Below are 14,200 nucleotides of genomic sequence, written 5' to 3'. Positions count from 1 at the left end.
TAGTGTGGGCAGCACTTATATTGAATTTCAATACTGTAACATTAACATGAATTTCCCTCCAGTGTACAATGATCTATTAGTTAATATCTAATGGTTTATAAAAATCATCATGCTTACGTTTTTGCTTCACGTTACCTTAATTTTTGTACTTCTCAAAAAAGCAGCAAAAATTTTTTTAAATGTCAGGTATTATAATTTAATGAAGAAATCAGTGTTTAAAAACATTACTTCTTTAATGTTTCTATATATATCCTGCATAATTCCATCTTTGGGTATTTTATTCTAAAAGGAAATTGAAACATAGCTCAAAATTTATTCTCTTTAGCATCCCTGGGTGCAAGGTAAAATGAGACTGTTAACACCTTAAGGAATTAGGCACAACTGATCCTGTGTATCAATTTCTCAAAATTGAAAACTATTTCAGCCACTACTTTTTTGGCCTTATTTCCATTCTGTTTAGCTGACAGGACTGGCAGATCTCAACAGCCGCAACACCATATGTTACAATCAAAGCCAGATGACATTCTGGCACTGCAGTGCCTGTATGAATCGATGTGCTAATTTTCTCTTTTGTGATGATTTGTGATAAATCATCTAGAATTTCAGGTATTTAAAATTCAGAAGGACATAATATGGCAAATTTATCCATTCTCCATCTTTTTCTTTCCCTATGGACTCAAGTAGTCTGCCACTTTTAATAACTACCACCTCCAACTTTTATGCCTATGTTCCATTTCCCCTCAATCCAACTGAGGGGAAGAACTCAATACCTGAAAAACATCTTTGATACCTCATCCATTCATTTTATTCTTTCAACAAATTTATTGAGAACCTACTATGTGCCAGGCACTGTATGAGGCACAAGGAATACAAAGTTGAACAGTGGCAACAAAAACACACACAATTCCTGTCCTCATGGAGTTTACAATGTAGAGGGTCTACATTAATCAAAAACATATAAAATTACAAAGGTGTTCAGTGCTAAGTAGTGGTATGTGTTCACGTGATAATGTATAACAGTGGGTCTTATTCTGGTGAAAGAAATTAGGGAATGCTTCCCTGAGGAAGTGATGAATGAGCTGAGATCCAAAAGACAAACAGGAATTAACTAAGCGACGAAAGTACTTCAAGCCAAAGGAATAGAATGAACAAAGGTTCCTATGGTGGAAGAGGCACTTTGATTCTCACTTATTCCAGATAGTTAAAGTGCAATGAGGGTAGAAGACAAAGAAAGTAAAACATGGTGCAAAATGAAACTAAGAAGTAATAATAATAACTAACCTCTATTAAATGCTTTTCAAGGTGATGTGCCAGTCATTGTTTTAATGTTTTGAGACATTAACTTTTTCAACGTTCATAATTATAATATAAATAGTGGCCCTAATACATAATCTCATAGGCAACATATTTTTGTTTTAATCATAAGAGCAATGAAATGCCATTAATGTGTTTTAAGCTAGAGGTGAAACTGGGGTAGGTGGGTTGCCTTGGTTAAAACTGCACTTCAAAAAAGAGAATTCTCCCTGCCTATAAAAATGAATCAGGAAGGCCAGAGTAGCTTAGGAAGACCAGTTACGAGTCGACTGCAGTAATGCAGGTAAAAAGTGCTGATGGTAGCTTAGATTAGGAAGGTGGTAAGTGAAGAGAAGTACACAAATTTACGAGGTAAAATGAGAGGATGCAGTAGTGAACTAATTTGGGGGTGGGGGGTTGCAGTTAGGGAGAGGAAGGTGTCTAAGAGGAGTTCTAGGTTACCAGCTTGGAAACCAGGGTGATGGTGGTATCTTAGATTGGATACGTTAATAAAAACATAAAGAGGAAGTTTTAACCCCTGTACTGACAAGTACTGAATAACAATAACTACAATAAAAATCCAAAAGGAGTTTCTGGTTAATTTTTTCACATATATTTGCCTGCAATCCTATATAGCCATTCTTACATGGCTTAAATAAAAATAATGTTTCATTACAACTAGTGTCACATGGTGATCTTTTGAATTCTAGGATAAAATGAGAAAAGAAAAAAAATACAAGATGCCAAGAAAATGTTTTTCACATATGTAAAATTAAAAAGGAAAACACAAGTATCATTTTCTTCCCCTGATTAACATCTCTGCTAGGGATTTAGCAAAGACATGGCAACTTTATATCTAATTTGTGGTCATTTAAAAACTCTGGTAGGTTGATTCCTGTATTTCTCACACAGCTAAAAAGGTTGGGGTTAACTTAAAAAAAATTCTCCCCGTATCTTTTAAATAGTTTGAGTAATACACACATCATACACACACACACACTTTAAAAGTATTATTATTTATGTTTAAAAGAAAAACAGATAAAAGACCAACAAGTGATTCCTTTCCCCACATCAGGAAAAAATCTGTGAAATAAGGAATAAGATAAAATAAAAGCATATAATTGGGATGTAAGTAAAAAGAGCAGGTTATTGTGATTTCCGTCAAGTCACTTGTTCTTTCTGAGCCTTAAGGTTTCTATTTAACTTTTAAAATGTTAATAATACCTACCTCCCAGGTTTGCTGTGGGAATTACATAATGGTTTTGGAAGTGTTTTATTAATTTTAAATCTCTATAAAAATAGTAATCACTATAAATTTTAAAAAATCTAACAAAGCATACAGAATGTTCAGATCCACATTAATTACCATCTCTACTGTTTACATGGTTTTCTTGAGAAAGCCAAATAAATTGAAAATAAGAAAAACATTCAGCATCTATAACACTAAATAATTATAATATATCATAAATTTAAAATTCATATAGAGCAAATAGCTCAAGTCTGAGAAACACTGCAAGCTCTGAAGAAGTTAATGTCCCATCAATCCAGGTTTTCTATAATAGAGACTGCTTTTGTTGACTATATACCTACAGATCAAAAGTACTCTACTAAGGATATAAGCTATACATTTAAAATATTTAATTAGACCTTTGCTTTTAATCTAAAACTATATAATAGTCTTAGATTAAAATGGTTTATCAGGATTTTTAAAACACTCTGAGGTAAAATAATAACAATTTAACTTGTTCTTTGCTGTATCCTTAGCTCCCAAAACAGGGCCTGTATTTTAAATAATGTTAGTTAAAATGGACATTATAGGAAAAAAAAAAAAAAGCCAGTACCATTTTCAATAAAATCTAAAATCACTCCAACACTTAATGTAAAATGAAAGATGTATTTCCTTCCAAGTACTTAGATAGAGGGATGGCTATATAAGTCATACCAAACAAGCAAAGCACCATAAAGTGTCCGAACGTGGTTGAAAAATTTCAAGTATCTTAAAGAAAGAGCAGTCCAGCTAGTTCATGTTCTATCTTGGATATATTTATGTTTAAGAATGTGAATTTTAAAATAGACCCCACTTAGTTTAATTCTATCAGAAATATATTTCAAATTGTTAAAAGCCTCTGTTTCTTAAATACTCATAAACTTTTATTTCATAATGCATGATTGAGATTCTCTCTCATGTTGCTTTCAAACTTAACAATCCCTAGAAAATAGAATTCAAAATTTACCAGTTTTTCTTATTATAGAAGATAATATATAAGTCATACAGAACTTTAATCAAAACTAGCATTATAAATTTGACATGTGCAAACATCCACCTGTTGTGATACTACAGGAATGGTATGAAATTGTTTTATGTATGTGAAAAGAAAATTCTCTGAAAACATTCCCTTCCTTAAATAAAGGAAAGATGAAGGTAAAGAACTAATATAAATAGTATTAGTTAAAATTCTTACAGTTACAAATGCTAAATTTAGTAGGATAGTTAAATTACTCTTTTACTTCTAACAATAAATGTTTAAAGGAATGTACAAATAATGCTTTTTAAATCAGTTGGCCATATACTCTAATGTCTTGCTTTTTTACAGTTTATGCTTTTTATTTTAACATTTGTGCCATCTTCTTTGTTGAAAATTATAGCTTCAACTTACACAGTTTACCCATCACTTAAAATGATTCTTTTTCACATTTTCAAGTTACTTCATAAGTGCAGTAGGGTGATGATTTTCTAGAATTTTCAAACCGAGCCATTAGATATTTATTAATTTGATTGGACTTTTTTTTACAGTAATTAAATATAGATTTAAGTACATAATTTTAATAACATTTAAAATGTAAGCCTCCTTTTATTTTACATTAGCCCTAAAAGCATCTGAATCTTTGTAAATAATAGTAAATTATTAACAAATAGTGATAAATAGTGGGAACACATAGATTTTAACTTTTCTTTTTAAAAAATGCCTATAATGTAATATCAAAATTAGGAAATGACATCTTCTATTCATTAGGCAGGTAATTATTTTACAGTATGCATTGACTTCCTTATATCACACCAGTTTAAAAGAGGGTTTAAACCCCAAAACACAAAACAACCAAAAGATTGTAATGCCCGTACCTAGTATTTTCTAAACTGGCTTTGGAATAGTCACCACTTCATCACATTCTATTTCATTTTATTGTCTTTTCATGAAAAGGAAAGTCTTCCACTAACTGGAAACATCACATTATAAATATAACCACCATACTCCAGAGCTATAATTTGAGTTTCTGACTGCCACTCCTGCTATTCAACTGTCATCTTCTTTATATGATGGAGAAGAGCATCTTTTTCCAAGTGAGCTTCTGCAAGAGCTGTTTTAGCTTTAGCCAATTCCTGTTTAAGAGATTCATTCTCTTCCATGAGCTGAAATGATAAATTTGGAAAATAAGAAAACTTAACCATTTTCAGAAAACACAAACTATTTATACAGTATCAAAGGTGTGACACATGAGTCAGTAAAATTACCCAGTGCTGGTGAGGATGCACTTAAGCCGAAAACTGCTTTGAGAAGTTATTTGGAAACACATACCAAGCACTTAAAAATGTCCGTAAGTTTTGACCCAGCAATTCAAAACACTAATTAACTTCTAATTTCCAAATCTAATAGTGATTTTGTTTAATTTCAATTTCTCTTAAGATGCTGCTGCCTCACCACTCCTTGCTAAGCCTCTCTCCTCTTTTGCCTTTTATGCTACAGTTCTTTCTTGTTTACCCCTCTCTACCTATGGACTTTTCATCTCTTCCTCAGCTGTTTAATAACCCTTAAATTTTTCATATTCTATTAAATTCCATAATTGGTCACCTTCTCTTATCACTGGAGCCACTCTCTTAGATGATCTCATCTACTCCTGTGGCTCCAATAACTGTAGATAGCCTGATGCAGCACAAGCCTCTCTCTGGAGCACCAGACCCACATTCTGAATATCTCATTAGACATTTTCATCTAGATGTCAATAGGTCTCCCCTCATTAAGACTCGGTTCAAGCATTTTATCCTCTTAGAACCATTCCCTAACCCCTAACCAGGAAGATGTGATAAAACTTTCTCCACAGGAAAACACATTTACACAGATATATTAAAATAAATTCGTTCAATTTCAAAGAGTCCTCAGACCTTTTAGTACCAGCTTAAGAATGCCTGCCTTACAGACCAAGTTGGGTATTTCACTATACTTCCCAAACTCTAGTACATATAACACATGAAACACTATGTTCTGACTACCGTTTACATGCTTCTGTCTTTCCCACTAAACTTTGAGTTCCTTAATAGACAGGGAGTGGTATACTGTTACAATTCTATATCCTTAGCTTAGAGTTGACATCCAACAAATCCTGTTAAACAGATGAATGAACTCATTCTGTGGTTCTATCATAGAGAATTAAAATTCTGCTGGACAGAATTTGATAACAGCAAAAAATAAAAAGCAACTCAAATATTAACAAATGTTAAGAGGAACCTTTAGAAATGACAATACGTCCACACCCATATTAATCTGCCACTAACAATAAATATGAAGCATCGACTATACTTGAATTAAAAAAACAAATAAAATACACATATGAAGCATATGTAGTAATATGGAAGATATCTGTTAAACAATGTTATGTAAAAAAAATACAGTTATATACACTAGAATAGTAATTGTTTAGAAAAATTACTAAAGAGCCTGGGAGGCTCTGGAAAGAGCCTGGGAGGAAAAATTTAAAAATACTGACAGCACTGTAGGAGGTTACAATATGTTAGAGTTGTTTTAAAATATTTTTCCAAAGTTCTGAAACGTAACAATACTTTTGCAACTTAAAAATAAGACATCAAAATGAATATATCTTCCAAGAAGCCTTCGTGGATTCCAGAAACTGGCACTGTCTCACACTTACTCCTTTATCTTCCATCAGACTACAAACTCTGTGAAGGCTGGGGATGTCCATACCTTGCTCAACACTGTATCAACAGCATCTAACACAGTGCCTGGCATATAACAAGCACTCAAAAAATGTTAAATAAGTAAATAATGTCTTAACTATTTAATATTTAATTGCTGAAACTGAATGAGAATGAACTAGTTTTTCCATTACCTGTTCCCTAGTAAAGTCAAAGGAGCACTCAGGAAAGTTGACTGACTGAGAAGGCCAAGGAACCTCTGGGCTCGTCTGAGTGGCTTGAGTGACACTGTGTTGTTTTTTCAGATCACACTTTCCACTGGTAAGCAGCACTGAATCACTTTCGACATCTTCTTTCAAATCATTTCTAGTGTTAAGCATCTGAGAATCTAATACAACAAATAAATACTCAGATAACATTTCTAAATACTTGATAAATCTTAAGTTCTCTTGTGAAAAACTAATTTAAAAATGAGTATCTCTATTAGTAGGAAGACATTATGAAACAGAAAAACAATAAAGTCAATAAAACAAAAAAGCTCATTCATTGAAAAGATGAACAAAATCAAAACCAAAAGCTCATCTGTTGAAAAGATGAATAAAATTGATAAAACCTTAGTTAGATGGACCAAAAAATAAAAAAGGAAACAAATTACTAGAATCAGAAATGGAAGAGGGGACGTTACTATCAACCTAACAGAAATAAAAATAATTGTAAAGGAATACTGTGAAGAACTGTATACTAATAAATTAGACAGCTTAGACGAAACAGAAAAATTCCTACAAAGACACAAGCTACCAAAATAGACACAAATACAACAGGTAAAGAGATTAAATCAGTAATCAAAAACAAGTGATGGTGCTTCAGGTATAGCCAGATACTGAAATTCATACGATGTCCTCAGGAGTGTCAATTTAGGAACCTGACTCTCTCTACTTCTCAGGTCCACTTTTCTTCTCTTCTGGATTAGTTCAGTCATATCATGGCAAAGGTAGACTCTGGTGACCCCAAACAAGTAAGTTTTACAGCCTGTGACCCCTTCTCTCTCAGTGTCCTTTTCAATTCACAAAAAAAGACTCAGAATGCTTGGGTCACAGTCCATTCATGTATCACTCAGTGTCCCAAGGGCTGAAATCTTTTGACTGGCCCTGCTGGGTCCCATCTCCATTTTTGTGATAGGGTTATATGATTGCTAAGTCCACCAAAATCACATGCAACAGTCATGATAGAAAGGCAGTTCACCATATCAAATTACACTGAGCAGACAAAAGAGTAATACTGCTCAAAATAATTTTTCCCCTTAAAAAGATTTCCAGGGCTTCCCTGGTGGCGCAGTGGTTGAGAGTCCGCCTGCCGATGCAGGGGACACGGTTCGTGCCCCGGTCCAGGAGGATCCCACATGCCGCAGAGCGGCTGGGCCCGTGAGCCGTGGCCACTGAGCCTGCACGTCCGGAGCCTGTGCTCCGCAACGGGAGAGGCCACAACAGTGAGAGGCCCGCGTACCACAAAAAAAAAAAAAAAAAGATTTCCAGAAGGGGTTAGCTAAGTCAAAGAACAAAAATATTTTTTAAAGCTTTTGTTCATATTGCCAAATTACCCTCCATAATGGTTCCATCAATTTTACCCCTATTCTGTATATATAAAAATGGAATAGTTCCATCAACATGGATAAATGAAATCAAGTTGAGTTTTGGTTTCTTCTTGGGTTCATTATATTACAGTGGTCTCAAATCAGAAACTACTTTTTATAATATTGTCCTGTACTGATTATGTTTTAGTACTACTAAAAAATGTAGGAAAAAAACTACAAAAACTGTTGTACTGGTTCAGACTAGCATACAATTCAGCTTGGCAGTGACTGTAAGAGAAATTCTAAAGTACTATGCCATGGAAAAGCCAACTTCTCCACTCTTTCAACCTCAAAAAATTAATAACACCGCTAAAATTCTACTTGATTACAAATTTATAACATACTTTTGTTTTTCAAACTTGTAGAGGAGCAAAACTCTTCTTTTAAATGAAATCTGACATAGAATGCTAATATGAACTAAAAAAAAAAAAAAAAAGCTGAGTTACATAGGCTGTAGTGAGAAAAATAGAGGGCCCAAGACCCATTTTATTTAGCCTATATCTCACTACTCATGGGATCCTAAGAATAAAGAAAAAACCACTGACCAAACAATTCTGAAACCCATTTTATTTCGATCACTAGCAGGTGGAATGAGGAGAGAAAAGGGAAGGAGAGGGAAAGAAGAGAAGAGGAAGAAATATGGGAAGAGAAAAAGAAGGAATGAAATAGAGGAGGAGGGAGGAGAGAGAGCTAGAGAGTGGAGGAGACAGAGGAGTGAGGATGGGAAAAGAGGAAGAGGGATGTAGCTGTAACTGGAGATAAAGACGGAGAGTTAACTGTGAGTCTGCTTTGCATATACACTCATTTGTAGTACCTAAATTTTAGATTCCACATATAAGTGAAATCATTAGTATTTCTTTTTCTCTGTCTGACTTATTTCGCTAAGCTTAATATTCTCTAGGTACACTCATGTTGCTGTAAATGGCAGAATTCATTCTTTTTTATGGTTAATATTCCACAGTGTGTGTGTTTATATATATATATATATATATATATATATATATATATATATATATATATATCATATCTTCTTTATCCATTTGGGTTGCTTCCATATCTTGGCTACTGTAAAGAGTGCTGCTCTGAACAGAAACAGACTCACAGATACAGAAAACAAACCAGTGGTTACCAAAAGGGAGAAGAAAGCAGGGAGGGGCAAATGAGGAATATGAGACCAAGAGATACAAACTACTAGGTATAAAATAGATTAAAATAGATAAACAACAAGGATATATTGTATAGCACAGAGAAGTATAGGCATTATCTTGTAATAACTTTTAATGGAGTATAATCTATAAAAATATTGAATCACTATACTGTACACCTGAAACTAATATAATATTGTGAATCAACAATACTTCAATTAGGAAAAAAAAAGAGGGAAAGATAAGTAGGGAGAAGCAGGTAGGAAGGGAAAAGGAAGAGATAAGAAGGGGAGGAATGAGGAGGAAGAGGCAGGAAGAAGCAAGTGTAAAGATGGGAGGGACTGGAAAGGGATAGGAAAGGAGAGAACCTGTAACTGACAAGGGTAATTGGAGTCTATTACTATAGAAAGACATATTTCCTTTTATTTACTTTAAAAGAGCTTCTTTCTAGTTCTTTCTAGAGCTTTCAAGCTTCTTTCTTGTTTTTTTTTTTTTGCGGTACGCGGGCCTCTCACTGTTGTGGCCTCTCCCGTTGCGGAGCACAGGCTCTGGACGCGCAGGCTCAGCGGCCATGGCTCACGGGCCTAGCCGCTTCGCGGCATGTGGGATCCTCCCGGACCGGGGCACGAATCCGTGTCCCCTGCATCGGCAGGCGGACTCTCAACCACTGCGCCACCAGGGAAGCCCTTCTTTCTAGTTTTTAAGACAAATTTTGATGAACAAATCCATGCCCCTCATGGATGAAATGTGCACCTTACGACAATGTACACTTTTCCCCTCGCATAGGCTCTGCTAGTTACTTTCTAGATCTTGTACCTTGGACAAGCCATTCAACTTATCTAAACTTTAATTTCTTCATTTGCAAAAAGGAGATGATAAGAATACTTGCCTTAATTATCTCAAAGGGTTATGGTAAGAATTAAGTGAGTCAATATTTAATGTAAAAGAACTTAACAAACTGGAAAGCATTATTCAAATATTAACTGCTGTTAGTACCACAGCAGGTGTTCAATAAATACTTGACTCTAAATCGAGGTTTTAACAGTTCTCTGTTTATTCAGACAGAAGATGTCTATTCATTTGTCTTCTCTGAGTGTCATACAGGCACTCTTCCGAGTTTAGGTTTTACACTACTCCTTAGGTTTAGTAATTTAAAAATTCTTCCCTCATTCCCAGTGAGGAAGTATTATGGCAATGATTCTAAGGCTGTATATGGCAAAGAGTTGTTCATCACGGACCGTTAAATATACAATGCCCCATCCTACCCCCAACATTCCAATATAATCTATTGGGAGGTACTCCCTCACAACACTTTTGCTGGGAGTCAATGCCACAATGGGCACTCTCTCAGATGGGAGTATGCCAGGTCCTAGGTGTGTTGGGTGCAAGACATGTTGAGAGACAGGACACTACTATTAAAATTAATTAACAGCACATGGCATAGGATATACACACATACTATATATATATATACACACATATATACACACACACACACCCCCAAACACATACACAACAAACATTTTCTATCTTTTTCTCTTATAATAGTGTTATTAAGTTACTCAATTAGTCATATTTCACTGGAGCAACAAGAAATTGTAGTATACCTTTGTAATTTTCTGAAAAATTATTTTAACTTTCTCTTTACTGAAAAACTAGTCTTTCCCAAGAAGTGTGGAGTACTATGATAAGTGGCAATAAATAAATAAAAACAAAAAAACACCTATTCCTTCATGATGAACTTTATTTAATCACATCCAGAGCAGCTGCAAGTATACCTCATAGTACACTAAAAGAACAGGAAGGAGTAAAGAAAAATATTAGGTAAGCTGCTATTATCACAGCAACAAACACCTAAAACTAATTTTTGAAACACCTACTAGTCAGATTATTCTGAATTCTCCTGTTGGCTAAATAAATTTGTTTTAAGGGAGAAAAAATCAGCATACCTCAAAATTTCTTTCCTTATTTTTCTTTTTTGGCTGTGCCACGTGGCTTGCAGGATCTCAGTTCCCCAACCAGGGATTGAACCTGGGCCACGCAGTGAAAGCACCGAATCCTAATCAATAGACCACCAGGGAATGCCCATACTTGAAAATTTCTTAAAGAGCTACTTGAGAAAGTAGGGCCATTCAAATTATTTACCCAAAGTGCTTCAAAATTCTAAGAAGCAAATAAAACTGTTAAATACTTGTTTATCATGGCTAATATATTAATTTGAGTAGTATTTATGATACATTATCATACAAGCTTTATGTGTGATACATTAGACTATGTGTTACATTACGTACATCATACACCAAAGACCCTCATGCAATTCATTTCCACATGATAAGAAAAATAACATAATGTAATCTGCTTCATGATATTGCGCTTAGGAATACACTGAAATAAAACATGAGACACTCTGTATAAAACAAAGCATACTTGCTTATGCTTAAAACATGTTGTTCTTTCCAGAGACAATGGAAAACTACTTTAAAATAAATTGTCTTAAATTTTGTACAATTGCTAATATCCTGAATAACACAACAAACTTTTCCATCGTCTCAATGAGCTTTTGAAAGGTACATCAACAATTTACAGGACTTCCCTGGTGGCACAGTGGTTAAGAATCTGCCTGCCAATGCAGGGGACACGGGTTCAAGCTCTGGTCCAGGAAAATCCCACATGCCGCAGAGCAACTAGGCCCGTGCGCCACAACTACTGAGCCTGTGCTCTAGAGCCTGCGAGCCACAACTACTGAGCCTGCGTGTCACAGCTACTGAAGGCTGTACACCTAGAGCCCACGGTCTGCAACAAGAGAAGCCACTGCAATGAGATGCCTGTGCACAGCAACAAAGAGTAGCCCCCACTGGCCACAACTAGAGAAAGCCTGTGCGCAGCAACGAAGACCCAACACAGCCAAAAATAAATAAATATTTTTTTTTAAAAAGTAATGCTTAAAAAAAAAATTTTATATACATGAGTACTGCTGCTAAATTTAAATAATACCCTGAGTTTTGATGCCCACTTAAAGAAAATCTAGGATATGCTTTTCTCTAACATTTCATCACTACCTAAATGGCTTTGCTGAAAAGATCCAAGTGTCACTGTAAAAACATGAAATAAGAAAAATTATATTCCTAAAATGTAAAACATTTGATAAGGAGCAAGAGTTTTCAAAAATGTAAGAAATGAAGTGTATAAATATGTGACATATTCTGAAAAGATAAATATGTGATTTTTTTTTTTGGCCACACCACGGGGCATGTGGGATCTTAGTTCCCCGACCAGGGATCGAACCTGCGCCCCCTACAATGGAAGCGCAGAGTCTTAACCAATGGACCGCCAGGGAAGTGCCTCATATGTGATTTTTTTTTTTTAACCCATACAACTTTAAAGACAAATCCAAATGGAGTTTCCATACTGAAATGATCTTGCAAATATATGCCCTTGCTGTATCAGTTATTCACTTTTGCCTTAGCTACTACATTAAAATACAGTTCACAATTGGTAAAATATGTATTGATATTTCACTAATTGTAAAATATAGATAAGAAATATAGGGGAAAATACAGAGAAAATTTTTTCAAAGCACCTTGATTTTAAATTAGTTTTTACTCATTAAATTGATGTTTATTTAATTCTTTATTTCTCCATTATGTGTATGCAAGTGGATATTTTTCTTTAGATATTATAAACCTCTCATTTAAAACAAATATTTGTTTTTGTTTTCTTTAGCAAATAGTAATTAATCTCACTCAGTTGCCAATAAATCCCCAACAGTTAGAGCAAGGATTGTTTTAAATTTTGTCAAGTATAGATATTTTATTTGGGACTTCTCTGGTGGCGCAGTGGTTAAGAATCCACCTGCCAATGAAGGGGACACAGGTTAGAGCCCTGGTCTGGGAAGATCCCACATACTGCAGAGCAACTAAGCCCGTGCGCCACAACTACTGAGCCTGTGTGTCACAACTACTGAAGCCCGTGTGCTTAGAGCCCGTGCTCTGCAACGAGAAGCTCACGCACTGCAACGAAGAGTAGCCCCCACACCGCAACAAAGACCCAACGCAGCCAAAAATAAAATTAATTAATTAATTTAAAAATATTTTATTTTCTGGTACATTTTTATGTCAATGACAAACTTTATTGCACTGATATCAGAGAAATGGTCTGCATGAACTTTATGTTTTGGAATCTGTTGATATTTTCTTTGAGACTGAATTAATAGAGAAGTTTTATGGGTATTTGAAATTACCCATTTGTTGAATTCAAATATATATATATATACATACACATACACACACACACATATTTATATTTATGTATCTATACTTGTACTCTGAGAGGCATGTAAAAGTTTCTCTATGATTGTAGCATCTCAATATGATATGATTCCATTTCTCTTTACTTCAAATAGGTTTGCTTTATATTTTTCAGTTATGTTGTTAGATGGATAAAGGTTTATGACTGAGGTATGTTTTGGGGGATCTTTTATCAATATGAAATCTCTCTCTGAGGCCAATGACTTTAAGAGGCACCTCACAAAAGAAGATATATAGATGGCAAATCAGCATACGAAAAGATGTGTACATCGTATGTCATCAGGGAAATGCAAATTAAAACAACAGCATACCACTACACACCTACTTAGAATGGCCAAAATCCAGAACATTGACAACACCAAAAGTTAGTGAGAACATAGACCAACAAGAAATCTCATCCACAGCTGGTAAGAACGTAAAATAGTACAGCCATTTTCTTACAAAACTAAATGTACTCTTAACCATAAGATCCAGCAATCACACTCCTTGGTATTTACCCAAAGGAGCTGAAAACTTATGTCTACACAAACACCTGCATGTGAATGTGTACAGCAGTTTTATTCATAACTGCCAAAATATGGAAGCAACCAAGATGCCCTTCAGTAGGTGAAATAAACTGTGGAACATTCAGACAATGGAATATTATTTGGCTCTAAAAGGAAATGAGCTATTAAGCCTTGAAAAGACATGGAGAAACCTTAAATCATATAACTAAGTGAAAGAAGCCAATCTGAGGGCTTCCCTGGTGGCGCAGTGGTTGAGAGTCCGCCTGCCGATGCAGGGGACACGGGTTCGTGCCCCGGTCCGGGAAGATCCCACATGCCGCGGAGTGGCTGGGCCCGTGAGCCATGGCCACTGAGCCTGCGCATCCGGAGCCTGTGCTCTGCAACAGGAGAGG

General features: G+C 35.1%; 1 protein-coding gene across 6 annotated transcripts in view; it reads right to left on the bottom strand.

The window, feature by feature from the left end:
- Positions 1–274: 274 nt before the first annotated feature.
- The window catches only part of BLTP3B (bridge-like lipid transfer protein family member 3B), a 105,787-nt gene continuing 91,861 nt past the window's right edge, over positions 275–14,200 (bottom strand). For all 6 annotated transcript variants that reach the window (XM_079938125.1, XM_079938126.1, XM_079938130.1 and 3 more), the window contains 2 exons: positions 6,415–6,608; positions 275–4,702 (listed from right to left, as the gene is read on the bottom strand). In XM_079938125.1, the coding sequence (XP_079794251.1) occupies positions 4,583–4,702; positions 6,415–6,608 (314 nt within the window). In that variant the 3' untranslated portion in view covers positions 275–4,582. The remainder of the gene's footprint in view (positions 4,703–6,414; positions 6,609–14,200) is intronic.

The sequence above is a fragment of the Stenella coeruleoalba genome (genome assembly GCF_951394435.1).
Source record: "Stenella coeruleoalba genome assembly, chromosome: 11".
NCBI lineage: Eukaryota > Metazoa > Chordata > Mammalia > Artiodactyla > Delphinidae > Stenella > Stenella coeruleoalba.
Note: the sequence above shows the minus strand (reverse complement) of the source record. Positions and strands in the feature narration are given on the sequence as shown.